The 15,038-nt window shown below is 36.1% G+C and overlaps 1 protein-coding gene across 2 annotated transcripts in view; it reads left to right on the top strand.

Annotated features, from left to right (window-relative positions):
• Window positions 1–301: 301 nt before the first annotated feature.
• GLRA3 (glycine receptor alpha 3) overlaps window positions 302–15,038 on the top strand; it is a 63,215-nt gene continuing 48,478 nt past the window's right edge. Inside the window, exon 1 of one of the 2 annotated variants that reach the window (XM_015861832.2) lies at window positions 302–665. In XM_015861832.2, coding sequence (XP_015717318.1) covers window positions 547–665 — 119 coding nt within the window. In that variant the 5' untranslated portion in view covers window positions 302–546. The remainder of the gene's footprint in view (window positions 666–15,038) is intronic. The other variant, XM_015861833.2, reaches the window with a different exon arrangement.

The following is a 15,038-nucleotide window of genomic DNA, read 5'->3' as shown; positions in this document are numbered from 1 at the left end:
ATTCCCCAGCCCTTTTACGGACCCAAGGCTCTGTGAATACCCCCCATCTCCTGCGTGCAGACATCACCCCACAACCCACAGGAGGTGGGTCAAAGGCTGTTCGGAGCACAGCCCGCAGCTCCAGCCCAAGGCGAGGCCATTGACAGACCTCGCGGGGTTCCCTCCCCGCCGCCTTCCCAGTTGGCTTCCGCGGCGGCGGCGCACTCGGAGGGGGGGGAGGACAAGGTCCGGCCCCCACCCCGCTCCCGCCCGCCCCACCGCCGCCGGGTCCGCGGCGCCCCCCGCACCCGGGATGCGGCCGGCGGCGGGGCGCCGGCTGCTGGCAGGCACCGGGGGCAGGCGGACGGGGAGGTGGGTTCGGCGCCGCCGCCGCTCCTGGGATTAGGCTCCTGCTCGGCTGCCATGCGGAGCGGCGGGAGCGGAGCTGCGCTGCACAGCGGGAGGGCGCGGGGCGCCGCCGGGCGCTAGGCGGGCGGCGGGCGCGGGGCCGCCGGAGCTCTCCAGGGTCCCGGAGCGCCGCCCGCCGCGGCCGAGCTCGCCGTGTCGATGCCGCGGACACGGGCGCTTCAGGGCTCCTCGGCGGCTCCGAGCAGCATGGCACGGCTGAGGTACCTCCGCGCCGCTGTCTCGGGCTTCTATCTATGGGAAGCTGCGGTGCTGCTCAGGTGAGCGTCTGTCTTTGGGTCGCTTATTTCTCGCGGTGGAATGCTTGTCACTGCCTCTTCCTCATCACTACCAGCGGCAGCAGCTGCACTCTGGGCACGGGAACTACGTGCATGGGGTCTGTGTCTCACGAATACTATTGCACTGCTTCGAATTTGATTAGCGTTGGGGAAAACGAGGGCTCCGTATTTCCTTAGGCTTTAGACAGGTAGGGTATCCCCGTTTTGTCCAGGAATTTTACTACCGTGTTTAGCAGGAACTGTAGCGCTATTGATTCTGAAAATTCTTCACGTGCAAATTGTTCATGCGTAAAAGTTACAGAATATAATCAGAGATGGAAACGCATAGATGTGATCTATTGCTACCAGTTCTTTTTCAGTAAAAAGAAATTCAGGGACTGCTTCAGGTCAAAAAGTCCTATCCAGAAATAGAAGTGAGAGCTGAACAGAGAACATGATCTACAGGATTTCACTCGAGACAGAAGGCACTCGCTCTACCACAGTGACAATCTAGGATGAGTATTACAAATGATAATAATCTATCCATTAATTATGTGCCATGTCGAAGATTTAGGTTCATAAGGCTCTTCTCCACTTTCTGCCCAGCACACTTTCACTGGCTAAACTAATATTATGATATCGGTGGTCATTTTCTTTTGATACATAGTCTGGAAGTGTGGTGATACCAGGCTACAATAAATTTGAGTCCCCCATCCTCTTAAAAGGTGAGGGGAATCTTAGCAGAATCCTACATACAAACAAGCAGACATCTGTGTTATTGCACATTCAGAGCTGATGCTGGGTTAACTGTGCATGTTATCAACAAATGCTGTAGTGCTGGATAAAAATAAATAGATCATGGCATCTCTTTTTACACTGACAGATTGTTTTCATGTATCGCATTGCTATTTTACAAAAAAATAAAAAAATAAATAGAGAAACTTAAATTTGGAAAGGGGTTGTCCAGAGAGAATTTGTGAATTATAGATTTAAGGGGTTTATAACTATAAATTTAAATGTAGTGTGTGGTGCCTCACAATGACAGCACACCTCACAGGTGCTCACAGGGTTAGAGCCAATCTTTTGTCTCTTTTTGAAACTATCCTAATTATCTTCTTTGTGTGAACATATTTAATATAAGCAGTTTCTAATATGTTTGTGTGTGTGTGATTTTGCATAAAGAAAGAGATTTTAAGAAATTGGGTCACATGGGATGGGATTAATAGACATTGGGAGGAAGCAGCAAATACATGTATATGGTAATTTAACTTTTCCAGTTGCACTGAAAATTTAATGTTCAGAGTAGATCACCAAACCCCTGTGTAGGAAAAACAAGCAGTACTCTGTTCTTGTAATTTTGTTTCAACATCCTTATAGAACATATTTTTCTTGTCATGTTATTTAAATACCATCCTACTGTGGTATGATTAATCCTTAATCCTTAATCATACAAATCCTTTATTATTATTATTATTTTATTATTAATAATAATAATAATAAAAAAACACTTCTTGTGAAGGTAAATAATTTTTGGAAGGCAAATAGGTATTTTTCATCATATAATCTTGGACTAACAGTGATTTGTTTCAAAATACATACAGGCATCATATTTTGCATAAATTCAGATTATCTTCTTCAATGTCCAAAAATCCTGATGTATTAAAATAACCTCATGCTCTTAAATTTTCTCATAATGACCATGATTTCTGGGCACATGGATGTAGATCCTTGCATATAGTGCCTGAGAAAGACTTCAGAAAACTGCTCAGTCTCTCAATACAGAGACTGCTGGTCATGCAATAGGACCTGAGAACCCTGAGTCAGTTCATTAGGGTCCACAGGAGTTTCCTTCATGACCAAGATAGATTGTTTTAAAATAGAGGAAGTGTACACACACAAAGTTTAAAACATTAAAAGCTACAATGTTCCCAAGCTATTCCAATTCTCTTCCAATTTAAGACTTGTGAGATTATTTACATCAGAGCAAAGGGAACAGGGATCAACAGGGGACAGATTCCACTATAAGGCACAAAACTCCCAGCCTTAGCACCTACATGGTGGATGTGCCAGGAATGCCTAGGAACAACCAAGCCTTAAGTTTTTGACTTGTCAAAACACTATGGAAAAAATATCTTCTCTTACACCATACAGCTCTTACAGCATTTCTGCCCTTTGTTAATAAGCATTGAAAGCTATATGAGAGAGAACTCTGATAGGAACCTATGAGGAAAAACTTTCAATTCTTGCCCAAGGTACGTGAAGCTGACTAAAGTGACTTTTTTAATGCTATGTCTATGAAGCTAGTTCAGCTTTATTTTCAGTAGAGGTGAAAGAAAAAGGCTTTTCTCACTACTATAAAGTTATGGGCATTCTACTTCAGTGAGCAAGGTCTCTGGATTTGCTCGCTTTACAAGAGAGAATTTTTCTTTTTTCTTTTTTCTTTCTTTTTTTATACTTTCTTTTTTTTATAATTCATTTCTCATTCCATATTTAAAAGTTTTTCAGATCAGAGTGACTGAAACAAAATGTATGTTGGCCTTCATAATTATTATTTTGATCTCTGAAAGGTATTGCAGAAAGATAAAAAGTCACTCTAATTCATAATAGTTTTAGATTAATAGCATACTTGTTGATAGTGCAACAATATATTACATATAAGGAAAACAAAGATTATTTATAAGGAAAACGAAGATATATTACATAAAAGGAAAACAAAATTTAAGCAGATAACAATCTGCATGTTTTCAGTGTTTCATATGAGGACTGGGAGAAAAGCTATCATCAGACTCCAAACAAACAAACAAGAAATTATTAATTAATGTCAAGTGCAGTGCTACATCAAAATGTGGGTAGAGATGTACAAAAATTAAGGTGAGAAATTAAGGGAAAAAAGAATAACGGAGCTTAAATATTAACTGTAATTCATTACCGAACAATGAAAATAAGCATTTCTAAGACAGAGTTTGACATCTTAGTTACATCTAAGACTGAATGTTCCTCTCAGTTTTCATTAAAGTAATATGGTTAACACAGATTCCTTTACATTTGCCTCAATTCCAGGAGGTCACACTGAAAGCAAGGTGTTTGTAGAGTCACAAAAAGTTAGTATTTTTGACCCAAGGATGTTTGCGACATCTCTCCAGCTTGCATGGACCCACACAGCTCTCTTAGAACTACGCTGTCATGGAATTGCCAGGAATTTTTAAGTTTTCTACTTTAAGAGTACACTATATGCATTTTCTATATAGACCTGTGAATGGGGAAAATGGTCTCAATAAGTATGTATAAAAATGCAAAATAGATTACCTCTATGTTTTTCTAGATAACCATATTAGCAGAGACTAGGAATCATGTTTGGTTATGTTATTGCCTCTTTTCTTGTTCTTCTCACTACCCCATTGGCCTTTTGTTGGAAGAAACAGTATCATAGAGACAGCTAATTGTACTTCGAAGCCAAATTCTTGTTTTAAAAAAGTCTCCATGGATCTTAACTCTGGGGCATGTCTGAGCTCATAGTTAACCGATTTTGAAATTATTCTTCCACTGCATTGCAAATTGATTTCAGATGAGTGGCTTTAAGAAGTATAAGTCAGTGTATTTTAAGCTAGCATCAGTTTCTCTCTTATACAAATAATGAAAGAGAAACAACCCCGAAGAATTATTAAATCTGAGTTATCATCATTAACATCTTAGAAAATAGTTTTCCTGATGTTCTAATGAGACTTCAGTAGTTTATTTAGATGTTAAGTGTTGTATCTACTGTATTCAAGAAATAAAATCAGGATGTTAATAAACAGTGTGTGGAAAAAAGTGATGAGAGCACTGAGTCACAGGACCTTTCCTTAGCAGCCTTGACTCAATTTGAAAAGTTTCTGGAGGATAAATCAGACTCCATACCCTAATGAAAAAGACCTGATGTGTGTCAGGAAGCAGCAAGGGCAGGGAAGGTGAACAGTGAACTCAGAATCGCAGCAAGACAGGCAGGAGCAGGCTCCTGTCAGTAAGGTTTGCAGTCCCATGGAACCTACACTAGAACAGAACAGATCCTGTCCACACAACACTGTGGATTTCCAAGCTGTATCCACAATGATGAAGTTAAAGGTCAAGCCAAAAAGTCAGATCAGCAGATCAGAGCCAGAACAAGGAAGATAAAATGATCAGTGGGAGGTGCACCCCGTTAGCCTGAGCAGAGACCAAGAGCTATTCCCAGAACCCCGATGGGAGAAAACACCACCACCACACAACAAACAAACAACCAACAACAGAAAGAATGAAAAAGAAAAAAACAGCTCCTGAGATTTCTCGCAGCTTTTATCAAATAGCTCTGATAAAACTGGGCTTCTATGTTGTCATAGCTGGCACTATGCCCAGGTAGCCAGACTCTTGGGATGAAAGCAATGCGCTCATGGCCCTTATAAAATGTCAGGAAGAGAGCCTTGGTATTTCCTTGCAGGATAAACCCATAGGCAGGCATTGTACTTTCCAAAACTTGGACAAAGAAGGGTTTTCTCTGAGAGCAAGAATACGGAATTCAAATTCTGTATATTTCAAATATGTAGGTGAAAATACTGAAGTCACTTTGAACTGAATATGAGTTTTGACTCTAGTATGAATTTTACTACCTATTCTTAATTTCTATAAGAAAACAATTGCTTTCCTAAATGATTACCATGTTTATAACATTAAGAAATGCATGCAGAGTTTTGAGGTATAACACAATTAGTTGTAAGAATATATAATTGAATAACAAAACAATTTCAATTACGAACATGAGTTTTTCAATTCTTACTGCGCTACTGACATTTTCTTACTTTCCAGCCTCTCCTAACTCATTACAAGGCAAATGATGCTAACAGCAACTGAAAGCTAGTAATATTTTGAGATGAGTGCTGTGCTGTGCTTCACTGTGATGAAAAATGTAATAGCTCCTCCATCAGATTAGTCTTGTCCAGCTATCCTACTGTGACAATTACAGAAAATGAAAATTTTTATAAGATTAGAGCTTCTTATTTTAACAGATTTATAATACAAGCTTCAAATGACCTTACTGAGTATTATATAATAATACCTATAGGAAATGATTCCAGTAAATCAGCTTTTCTCTAATAGTGAGCAATGAAGAGCCCTTCTGTGTGATGCTGCATCCTCTTTTTATTACTTTTCCCATGGATCTTTACAGTGTATATTGGAAGAATCAGTAGAGGCAGATAGGAAGCTTTAGTGTCACTAATACATAAGCGGTGTGAACAGATCAAATAAAAGGCATCCTGTTGAGGACAAATATTAGTTATCAGAAGAAAGGGAATATCTCAGAGGACAGGGAAAGACATAGCCAGAAATTGTAAGTAACAAGGAATGTAGGACTAAAGCATGAGAATAACGGCAGCATCAGGAAGATGAAGAGTCTGCACAATAATGTAGAGAGAAAAGAAGGGGGAAGTCTTTGATACTGTACTTTTTTTTTTTTTTCCCTCTCTATTTTTTTTTTTTCCCTTTTTCTTTTCCTAGCAGGAATTACAATTCATTATTTGTTATGACTTCTGAAGCAATAAGATCCTGACTGATGTCTTTAGGTGCTGTGTCAATATAAATGCTAACTAGTAATAACAGAAAGGATGGAGGGAAAGTGTATGAAAGTAGAAAGCACGGCATGCCATGAAATAATAAAATAATATATTTTGGTATTACTCTCGCAGCCAGTTGTCTAATGACTTCTTCCAACATTATTCAACAGCAGGCAGGGTAATGCTTGGTCCATACCTCAGTGTATTTTTTAACATAATCAACACTTCCTATATAATTTTCTTGTACCACACATTACCTGCTGTCCCTCTAGCTCTACAAATGGATGTAAAAATGAACAGCAATGGAGAGAATCATGGTTATTTCCAAATACGAACTTCTCTAAAGAAGATCAGTCCTTTTCAGTATTGTCTTTACTGAAGTTTGTATTTGGTGACATGAACTAGATAAATGCATTTTCCAAGGGAAACAGTTTTAAGAAAATATAGAAAAGTTGAAGAAGATCCTCTAGAGCTAATTGACTACTCTGTAATATTAATTTTGTGAAACAATAAAGTGAGTAAAAAGCAAATACAGGAGTACTAAATTATTCTAAACTGTGGGGCTGTGAGTTGCTTATTAATCTTTATGTGACTCTTGGAGATAGAACTGATTTAGGAAGAATAGCAAAAGCAAAATTAGTATAGCTATGTCATTTAAATGAGGAGGGGAGGGTTTTTTCCTCTGACTGATTAAAAATTCAAGATGGAGTTTAACTAATTAACCTACTGTTTTAGGATTTTACCCTTTGTTGCACTCCACCGTTGATTAATATATTAGAATGTGCTACACACTTCACTGTTGTACAAGGCTTTACAAAGTACGTATGGCTTGCATAAAACTCTACCCTACCTAGACCTTATCTCTGGTTTCCGATAGAACATGCATTTCTGTCTTGCAGAATCTTGAAAGGTAAAAAATGAACGTATTCAGAACCAAAATATCATCTCCCGTGATCAAAGGCTCTGGAGGTACCAGAACATATTGTTTCTAAGATGATTTTTCTATGAGATTGGCTCTTTAGAAGTCTATAAGACTTTTAATATAATCACCTTCAACTAACTTTAATTTTCATGACTAACCACTGAGTAAATATAGTTATGTCAGCATGGCTCTTAAAAAGGTTGTTTTGTTTTTTTAAATAAAACAATTATCATTACATTACATCTTAGTGGGTGACTGCAAAGCCTAGGGATTTAGTGGCTCTTTTTTCTTTTTTTTGTAAAAAGTTGCTTTGTAATGGGATACAGTGGCCTTTGATTGTCAAAAAAAGAAATACTTGTATCTCATTCCTGAAAGGCTTTTAATTTCATAACATTTAAAAATACACCATCACCTGTTAAATTCAGTAATGCACAAGGAGGCCCATGCTCTGGGCTCATATAGGCTAAAACGTATTCAGCTGCAGGGACCATCTAAACTTCCAGTCTTTTAGCAACATATTCACTGAATAAAGGTGCCCTACTAGATAAATAAAATAAATGGAACTTTCTGAAAATGGTAGCGTATATATTTTTTTCATTTTTGAGGTCAAAACTAAAAATTATGTAATCAATAATGATTTACTGGGCTTGACTGAAAGAAAATTATTTTAATTGCCTTCTGGGAAAAAAAGTCATTTCCTCTGTGAGATATTGTTTTCTAGCTATATGAAGAGATTTATATAAAGAAAATCACTATACACAACATAAACCTATGTTTATGTCCCATCCTAATCCACCAGTATTACATGAGTCAGCTGTGTTAAATATGCATCTTTTAAAGCTGGGAAGTCAATCTGAAAGCTCTCTACTAAACTTCTAACCTCCAAACTCTAACTTAGGGGTGACTATGGGACAGTGACTATGGGCAGTGGTCCCTAAGTGGAACAGTGGTCTACCTCAACTCTAGTCATACATTCTAAGCATTGGCTTCACATAGCTGAAACATAGCTAAATACAGTACTCTAGGGTAGATGTTAATTCAGTGTCTAAGTACCTATAAAATGCCTCCATGAAGGAATGTGCTTCTGAATGATGATATTTCTGCTATCTCATGCTATCAGATCGGATAGTTCATAGTGAAAAAATTGCAGGAGTTAAAGTGGATTACACTATTTTCTGTTCTCCTTGAAAGTAGGAGAACATTGAAGATAGGATTCTGAACTGTTTTGAACACAATATTGCAGACATCTACTATATGAAATGAATATGGGATACGCCCACCTGAGATAGCAATGTATGATTACAAGAAGTACAGTACAGCAGAGAATGGGAATTAAAATAGCTACTTGCATCCAGTTTCTCAATATACATGTTAAAATCTCTAAAACTTATCACAAAACTTTAGCACTGTGCAAGTGAACTCTAAGAACATACCTAAGTTTTAAATTCTTCTTATTGTTCCTGTACACAGATGGATGTAAAAGTAATCAAATTTTCTTCTGTAATCACAGTGTATTTATTTGATTGGATTCCCTAAAACAAAACTTCTCTAAGTAATGGTTGACAGAATGGTCTTTTTCATTCTTTTTAAAAGTGGCTATTCCTATGAGATCAGACTGCATTTGGTATTTATTATTTTTTTCTTTCACCTAGTACTTTTCCATTTGTTTACAGGAAATCTAAGACCATTGAAATGACAATCAAGCAGGTACTGGATATGTGGCATAAACAAGACTAGTGTAGCAAATACAAATACAAACCATTTTTTCTTAAGGGTAATAATATATATTAGAGAATTTTGTATGCAAAAGAACATGTGTAAGTGTAGTGAAACAGGGTAATTATGGTAAAAATACGGAAATCTAGCAGTACTGTTTTTTAACCTTCACATTAGTCTCCCTGATTCTTTCAGTAAGGGATATGCTTCAAAACACGTTTTACGGACAGTGGGTGCTGTCATTATCCAGCATGAATCCTGCCATTCTCAGCATCACCCTGAAGCTCAACTCTGCTTCTGCCTTAAATAAAGTCTTAAAATGAATTATTATAACGTTGATCTGAATAGAACTAATGAAAAGAGAATAAATAATTAGTCTGTTAACCTCACGTAAATTAACAATGCTCATTGAACATCATAAATCCTGTCTCATGGAAATTTCCAAAGTTCTGAGATTATTTTATTGCTTTTTCTATGCATAGAAAGAATGTTAAGTTGTAAACAGGAAAAAAGCCATAATTTGCTGACTAAGCAATATAAGTAATTTCATAAGAACTGTTTCAGGAATGAATTTTATACACGTTATTATTGCTAAGTTCTTTCTCTCTTGTAGTTATCATGCCTGTTGAAACAATTTGTGCAAAGCTCAGCCACTCTTTAAGCTATACTCAGCATTCCTGTAACAGCTTATGTCTTATCAAACTTGTTTTGGACAAAAAAGTCTCATCTTCAAAAGAGACAAATGATATATGCTGAGATACAGGACAACATCATTATAAACAGAGTTTCTCCAAGTCAAATGGAAAAGTGTTTAATTCAATTGTTATTCAGTCTCCAAGAATCCTGGGCATTTAAATCAAAATGAAATTTTTATCTAGTTTTGATATTTTTCCATTTCATTCTATTTTAAGAACTTTTTTTTGTGTGCTTGTGAATAGTAAATATATATATACACACACATATACAAATATATACACATGTATATGCGTATATATACAAATATATATATGTGTGTTTGTGTATATATATGTTTCTTTCTTGTATATATATGTATATATATATTTGAGAAGAAACACTAAAACCTGTATTCTGCTTTCAGTATCCATGGGTTGGTCCTAGATTTGTGCAAAGTTTGCTTTTGGAAAGAGTAGTTACACTTAGCCAGGCAAAAATTTCTTCTTTCTTACTTCACCTTTTAGTCTATTGTTTCCTCACTGACATCAATTAAATTACTATTCATTAGATCAAAGATGCCAGTCATTTCTTGCATGTGTTCAGTTAGCTAGAGGAATCATTCATTAATCACAAAAATGAATTCAATTGTTCAGCTCTGACATGCATTTACAGAAGGATATCTGGTGCTGTGAAAAGATAAAATTCTGAAATTATTTTGTTTGGCACTTTTAGAAGCTGTCCATCACTCCAATAATTTGTCTGTTAACTGAACAATGGAAAAAAGTTAGTCTTTATAATGAGATAGTAACGCAAGCTCATACTGCTGTAGACTGGGGATTAACAATGTCCATATTCAGATATTTTCCATCCATTCAAACAAAAAATAACCAAAGAAAAACAAAAGATTATTTTACTTTGGAAGGATCTATCTTTAATTTGAAGTTAACGCTGTCAGAAACTTGACCCATACAGTAGGTCTCTGGAAGAGTTATAGATGTCAGAATTTGAAATATTGTTCATCTCTCTGTGCAGACCAAGCTTTTTACTCCCAAAAAAGGAGGTTAAAATAATTAAGAAACTAATACCTGAATTTATATCACTGATGAAAATAAGGTGAACAGCATATGAGATTACTAAGGAAAGGCTGCTTCTGGGAAAGTTAGGAATGAATATTTAATATATAGCCAGAATTCATAAAATATGTTAAGAAAAACCACATGCTGTATGGGGGGGGGCGAAGTTGGCAAACTAGTCATAGGAAGCAGAATTAGAGAGACAACGTTTACCAGTACCAGAGCAATGGTCAGCTGCAAAACAGGAGTAGATATGACACTGTAATGGTATCAGAAGCTTCATAACAAAATGTAAATATTGCCTAGACTATAAAGAGCATTAAAATGCAACATTACTACAGTCACAGAACAAGAAAAATGAGTACATTCCAAATTTGAAAGAAGAGATATTTTTAATAATAGAATTGATATGCAATCCTATACATTTTTCATTAATTTTTCTTTTTTAGGCACTATCATAATGAAGAATGGATACTTAGTATTCTTTAAAAAATGAAAATTCATTATTTGCAGCAGATAAATGTTACTTTTTCTGAAAATATGGCCAATGATTTCTGCTGTGACCCTAATTATCTCTGCAGTGTTATATAAAAAATTAATCTGATCTTTTGAACTTATTCAAAATAAGAGGATAAAAGGGTAAAAAAAAATAATCTAAGAGTAAAAAAATCTGTATGAGAATCTAACCTGTCACAGAAAATATTTGAACTTCTCCTGAGAATTTTTGTTAGAAATCACCTCTTTAAAATCTTGATGAGATACTGCTTCTGCTCCTGTTATTGGAACTGACAGTCCTTTCTCTGGTACACAGAAGTCAAGAGTTCTGTGTTCCAATCTGAGCAAATAAAATCTTTAAAACGTTGCAGGACATGAAAATCTGCATTTCCATTGCATCAGAAGGTGATGACTTCAGGACCTACAACAAATGAAAGAACTGTCATTTTTAATTAACAATATTTTATTGCTATTGCTAGTATTATAGATTCTTTATTTTCAGTTTTAACAGAACAGAAAGACAAATGGAATCTCACTCTTTCAATCATGTCAAACTTAATTTTCTCCTTCATTTCATATCTTTGGATTTAGTATATGTCATGCTCTTCCTTCACATATTCTTTCACTAGTGGAAACTTGCTTTTCTTTTTTCTTGGTCCCTCAGGATTAAATTCATTCATTCATGAATAAAGCTCAAGTAGATTTTTATTTATTTATTTATTTATTTTAATTGTTAAAATAGTAAGAAGTAGGAAGAAGATTTCCCTGCCCAAGCATTAAACAGTAGGAACATAATAGTACCTAATTCAGGTATCCAAATTACACTGGGCAAACAGTATAAATAATGTAAATAGACTGAGACATTCAAAATATAATTTCTATCAGGAGTTTAATTTTGAGTCTTAGTTTTCTCCTCAGAAGATTCTGTGAGGGATAGAAAGGTACAACAGTGACTACAGATTCTTTCAGAACTAGATCCATACAGCCGTGATCCTCTGACACTTCTCAAGCGCTTAAGTCTTAAGGATAGTGGCTGAGGGAACTGTGATTGCTCGGTCTGGAAAAGAGGAAGCTCAGGGGAGACCTTATTGCTCTCCATAACTCCTTGAAAGGTAGTTATAGCAAGGTGAGAATTGGCTTCTTCTCCTGTGTTACCAGCAATAGAATGAGAGGGAACAGCCTCAAGTTGCATCATGGAGATTCAGGATATTAGGAAACATTTCTTCTCTGAAAGAGTGATCAAGTACTGGAACAGGTTGCCCAGGAAGGGGCTGGAACCACCATCTCTGAAGGCATTCAAGAAACATGTAGATGTTGTGCTAAGGAGCACGATTTAGTGGGAAAATATTGGTGATAGGTGGATGGCTGGACTGGATGATCTCAAAGGTTTTTTCCAGCCTTGGTGATTCTATGATTCTCAACGCTTTCAAATGACCATAGCTTTTTGTGAATCAATGTTGTTGTTGAATGGCCTCCAGTAACAGAAATCAGTCTTTTTTCTTAAAGGGATTATAACTAACAGAAGAATGAAAAGATTGCTAAAAAATTTTATTGCAATTTTAAGAAGTATTTGCTTTAAGCATATTTAACCTCCTTCTCAGTACCCCTTCCATAATATCTAAACACATCACACTACAGAAGAACGCCTGCTATGCTACAAACATATTTTAATGAAAAGCTATGCAGAAAAAAAGGAAAAATTTTGGAAACAGTTCTAAACGCTGAAATCAAACAAATTATCTTCTTCTCTAAAAGTGAAAACGGGTTTTATCTTTCTGAAAGAGTAGGATTTCTTATTTCAGTTAAACAAAATGAAATAAACTTTAATGGGTCTGAGGCCTTAAGGGTTTTGTTTTATTTATTTGCTTGAAGCTATCACATTTGCAACTGTCTCGCAGAAATCATGGAATAACAAGCAAATGCTACATACTCTAAACTGTGACCTTTTTAGTCCTTTATCTACTTTCATTAATAGATCAAATAATTAGAGAAACTCCCTTTTGAAAAAAATAAAAACCTTACACTTCTGTTCACTTTTCTCATTAATTTTAGCCAATTCTCATAATTTTTAAATCCTTTTCTATATATTGTTTTCTTAGTAAAAAAGCTTACTACCACACTATTTGATATGCAGCATGAAGATGATCAGTGCTACCTATTTGTGGATAACTATTTTAGCAGACCTTGCTTATTAAATGGTTAAAGAGAATACTTTTCACTTGAAAATTAATCAATTTCGTCACCATTACTTACATGTACAGAATTAAAGGGCATACTCTTGAGACTAATTAATCTAACTTATTACTGTCAAGCCTCTGTACAAGTACTGAGTCAGATTAATTTACTAAAATACTTGTTGTGTTATGAGTATGTAATTAATTTCCTTGCACTTCTCTGCAGAACTACTTAATGAAAAGTTCAATAAATTCATTCAAACAGTGCCTGAAAATAATGGGCCTTAGACACAAATTGGATTGTTTCAGCGGTTTGGTGACACTTGCTGCCTCAGGGAGTAAGCTAAACAATGAAACAAAATTGCTATTGGGCCACTATAATACATGCAAAGCATCATATAATAGCTCTGTAGCACGTGTTGTAAGATGAAGTGCAAAATTTCTACCATACTGAATGGCTAAGATTGTCTGTATTTGAGATGAAAGAAATGATTTATTATGAGATTGAAAAATCAGCAAGCCAAAAGTGACTGTAACTTGGTGTTAAGATGGGACCTTCAAGATAAACTACACAGGTAGTTTAGTTAGAGACAGAAGAAATTAATCAGTTGAATTCAACATGAGGATAGAAAGACTCAAGACAGCTCTTAGAATTAGGTAAATTAGTGGACTGCTCTAACTTGTACTTCGTAACTTCTCTTTGAGAAGTTGCTATTGGACGTTGTCATTATGGCACACTGTATCTTCATTCATCTCTCATATCCACTTGTAGCAGCAACAGGGAAGAGAATATTTGCCTCTTAAAATAAAGAATGTTCGTAAAGCAATTTCGTTTGTAAAATTACTTTCTGACATTGTTCTTTTGGAAAAACACGCACAAGTTTGTAGCAGATAAAGTGACAACTCATAAGTAGAAATACAGCGATTCTTCAAAAAATAAATGGAAAAGCAGTCTGATTTTTACAGCTTTAAAGAAGGAGACATTGAAAATCTCGTTGCAGTTTTTCTCAACCGTTTTGTTTTGGAGAAATGGAAGAGATTGTAAGGTTTTCTCTAACAAAAATGCCTACTTTAAATAGAATTTCAGGAGCAAAATGCTTGACCCATATTTCTTTTTCTTGCTAAATTGTCAGCTTCTAGATGAGCTCTCCTATTTAAATTCTGTAACTGTCAGTGCTCTTGCTGTGAAACTATAATTAACTAAATATTTTTCTGAGCTTCTGTATTAGTTACCATTTTAGTAAATTAAAAGGATCAGTAATAATACCAACATATCCTCAGTAGAGGAGTTAGAAAAGAGCCGAGTCCCATCACCTGTATGTCACACACGTCAGAGCATTCTGATATCCTTATCAAGCTCCATCTCAAAAAGAAAAGGGTTTTTGTATCCCTGCTTAAACTGCTAGACTATTCCTGAAGTGTTTCAATGTCTGAAAGACTTTTAATTTACAATCGAAATTTATCCCTGGCCACTTCATATCCCTTTGCTTTCATGACAATGTTATCATCTAGCTTAAAATTCTTCGCTCTGTGCAGGTGCATGTCACAGATAGAATAGTAGCTCTTTTTGCTACTTTTTTTTTTTTTTTTTCCCCTAGCTGTGGTCAATCACTGATTTTTAAGCTGGATGTAGTTAATGAACAGCTCAAGTGCATTTTCCTTTCTGGAGCTTAACTCTTTACTAAGCAGGAAGGTGGTGTCATACAATTGCTGGTTAAGTCAAGTATCCAGATGTGAAAGTGAATTAGTAAAATAGG

Source organism: Coturnix japonica, chromosome 4 (assembly GCF_001577835.2).
Source record: "Coturnix japonica isolate 7356 chromosome 4, Coturnix japonica 2.1, whole genome shotgun sequence".
NCBI classification, from domain to species: domain Eukaryota; kingdom Metazoa; phylum Chordata; class Aves; order Galliformes; family Phasianidae; genus Coturnix; species Coturnix japonica.
This window is presented reverse-complemented; position numbering and strand designations above follow the sequence as displayed.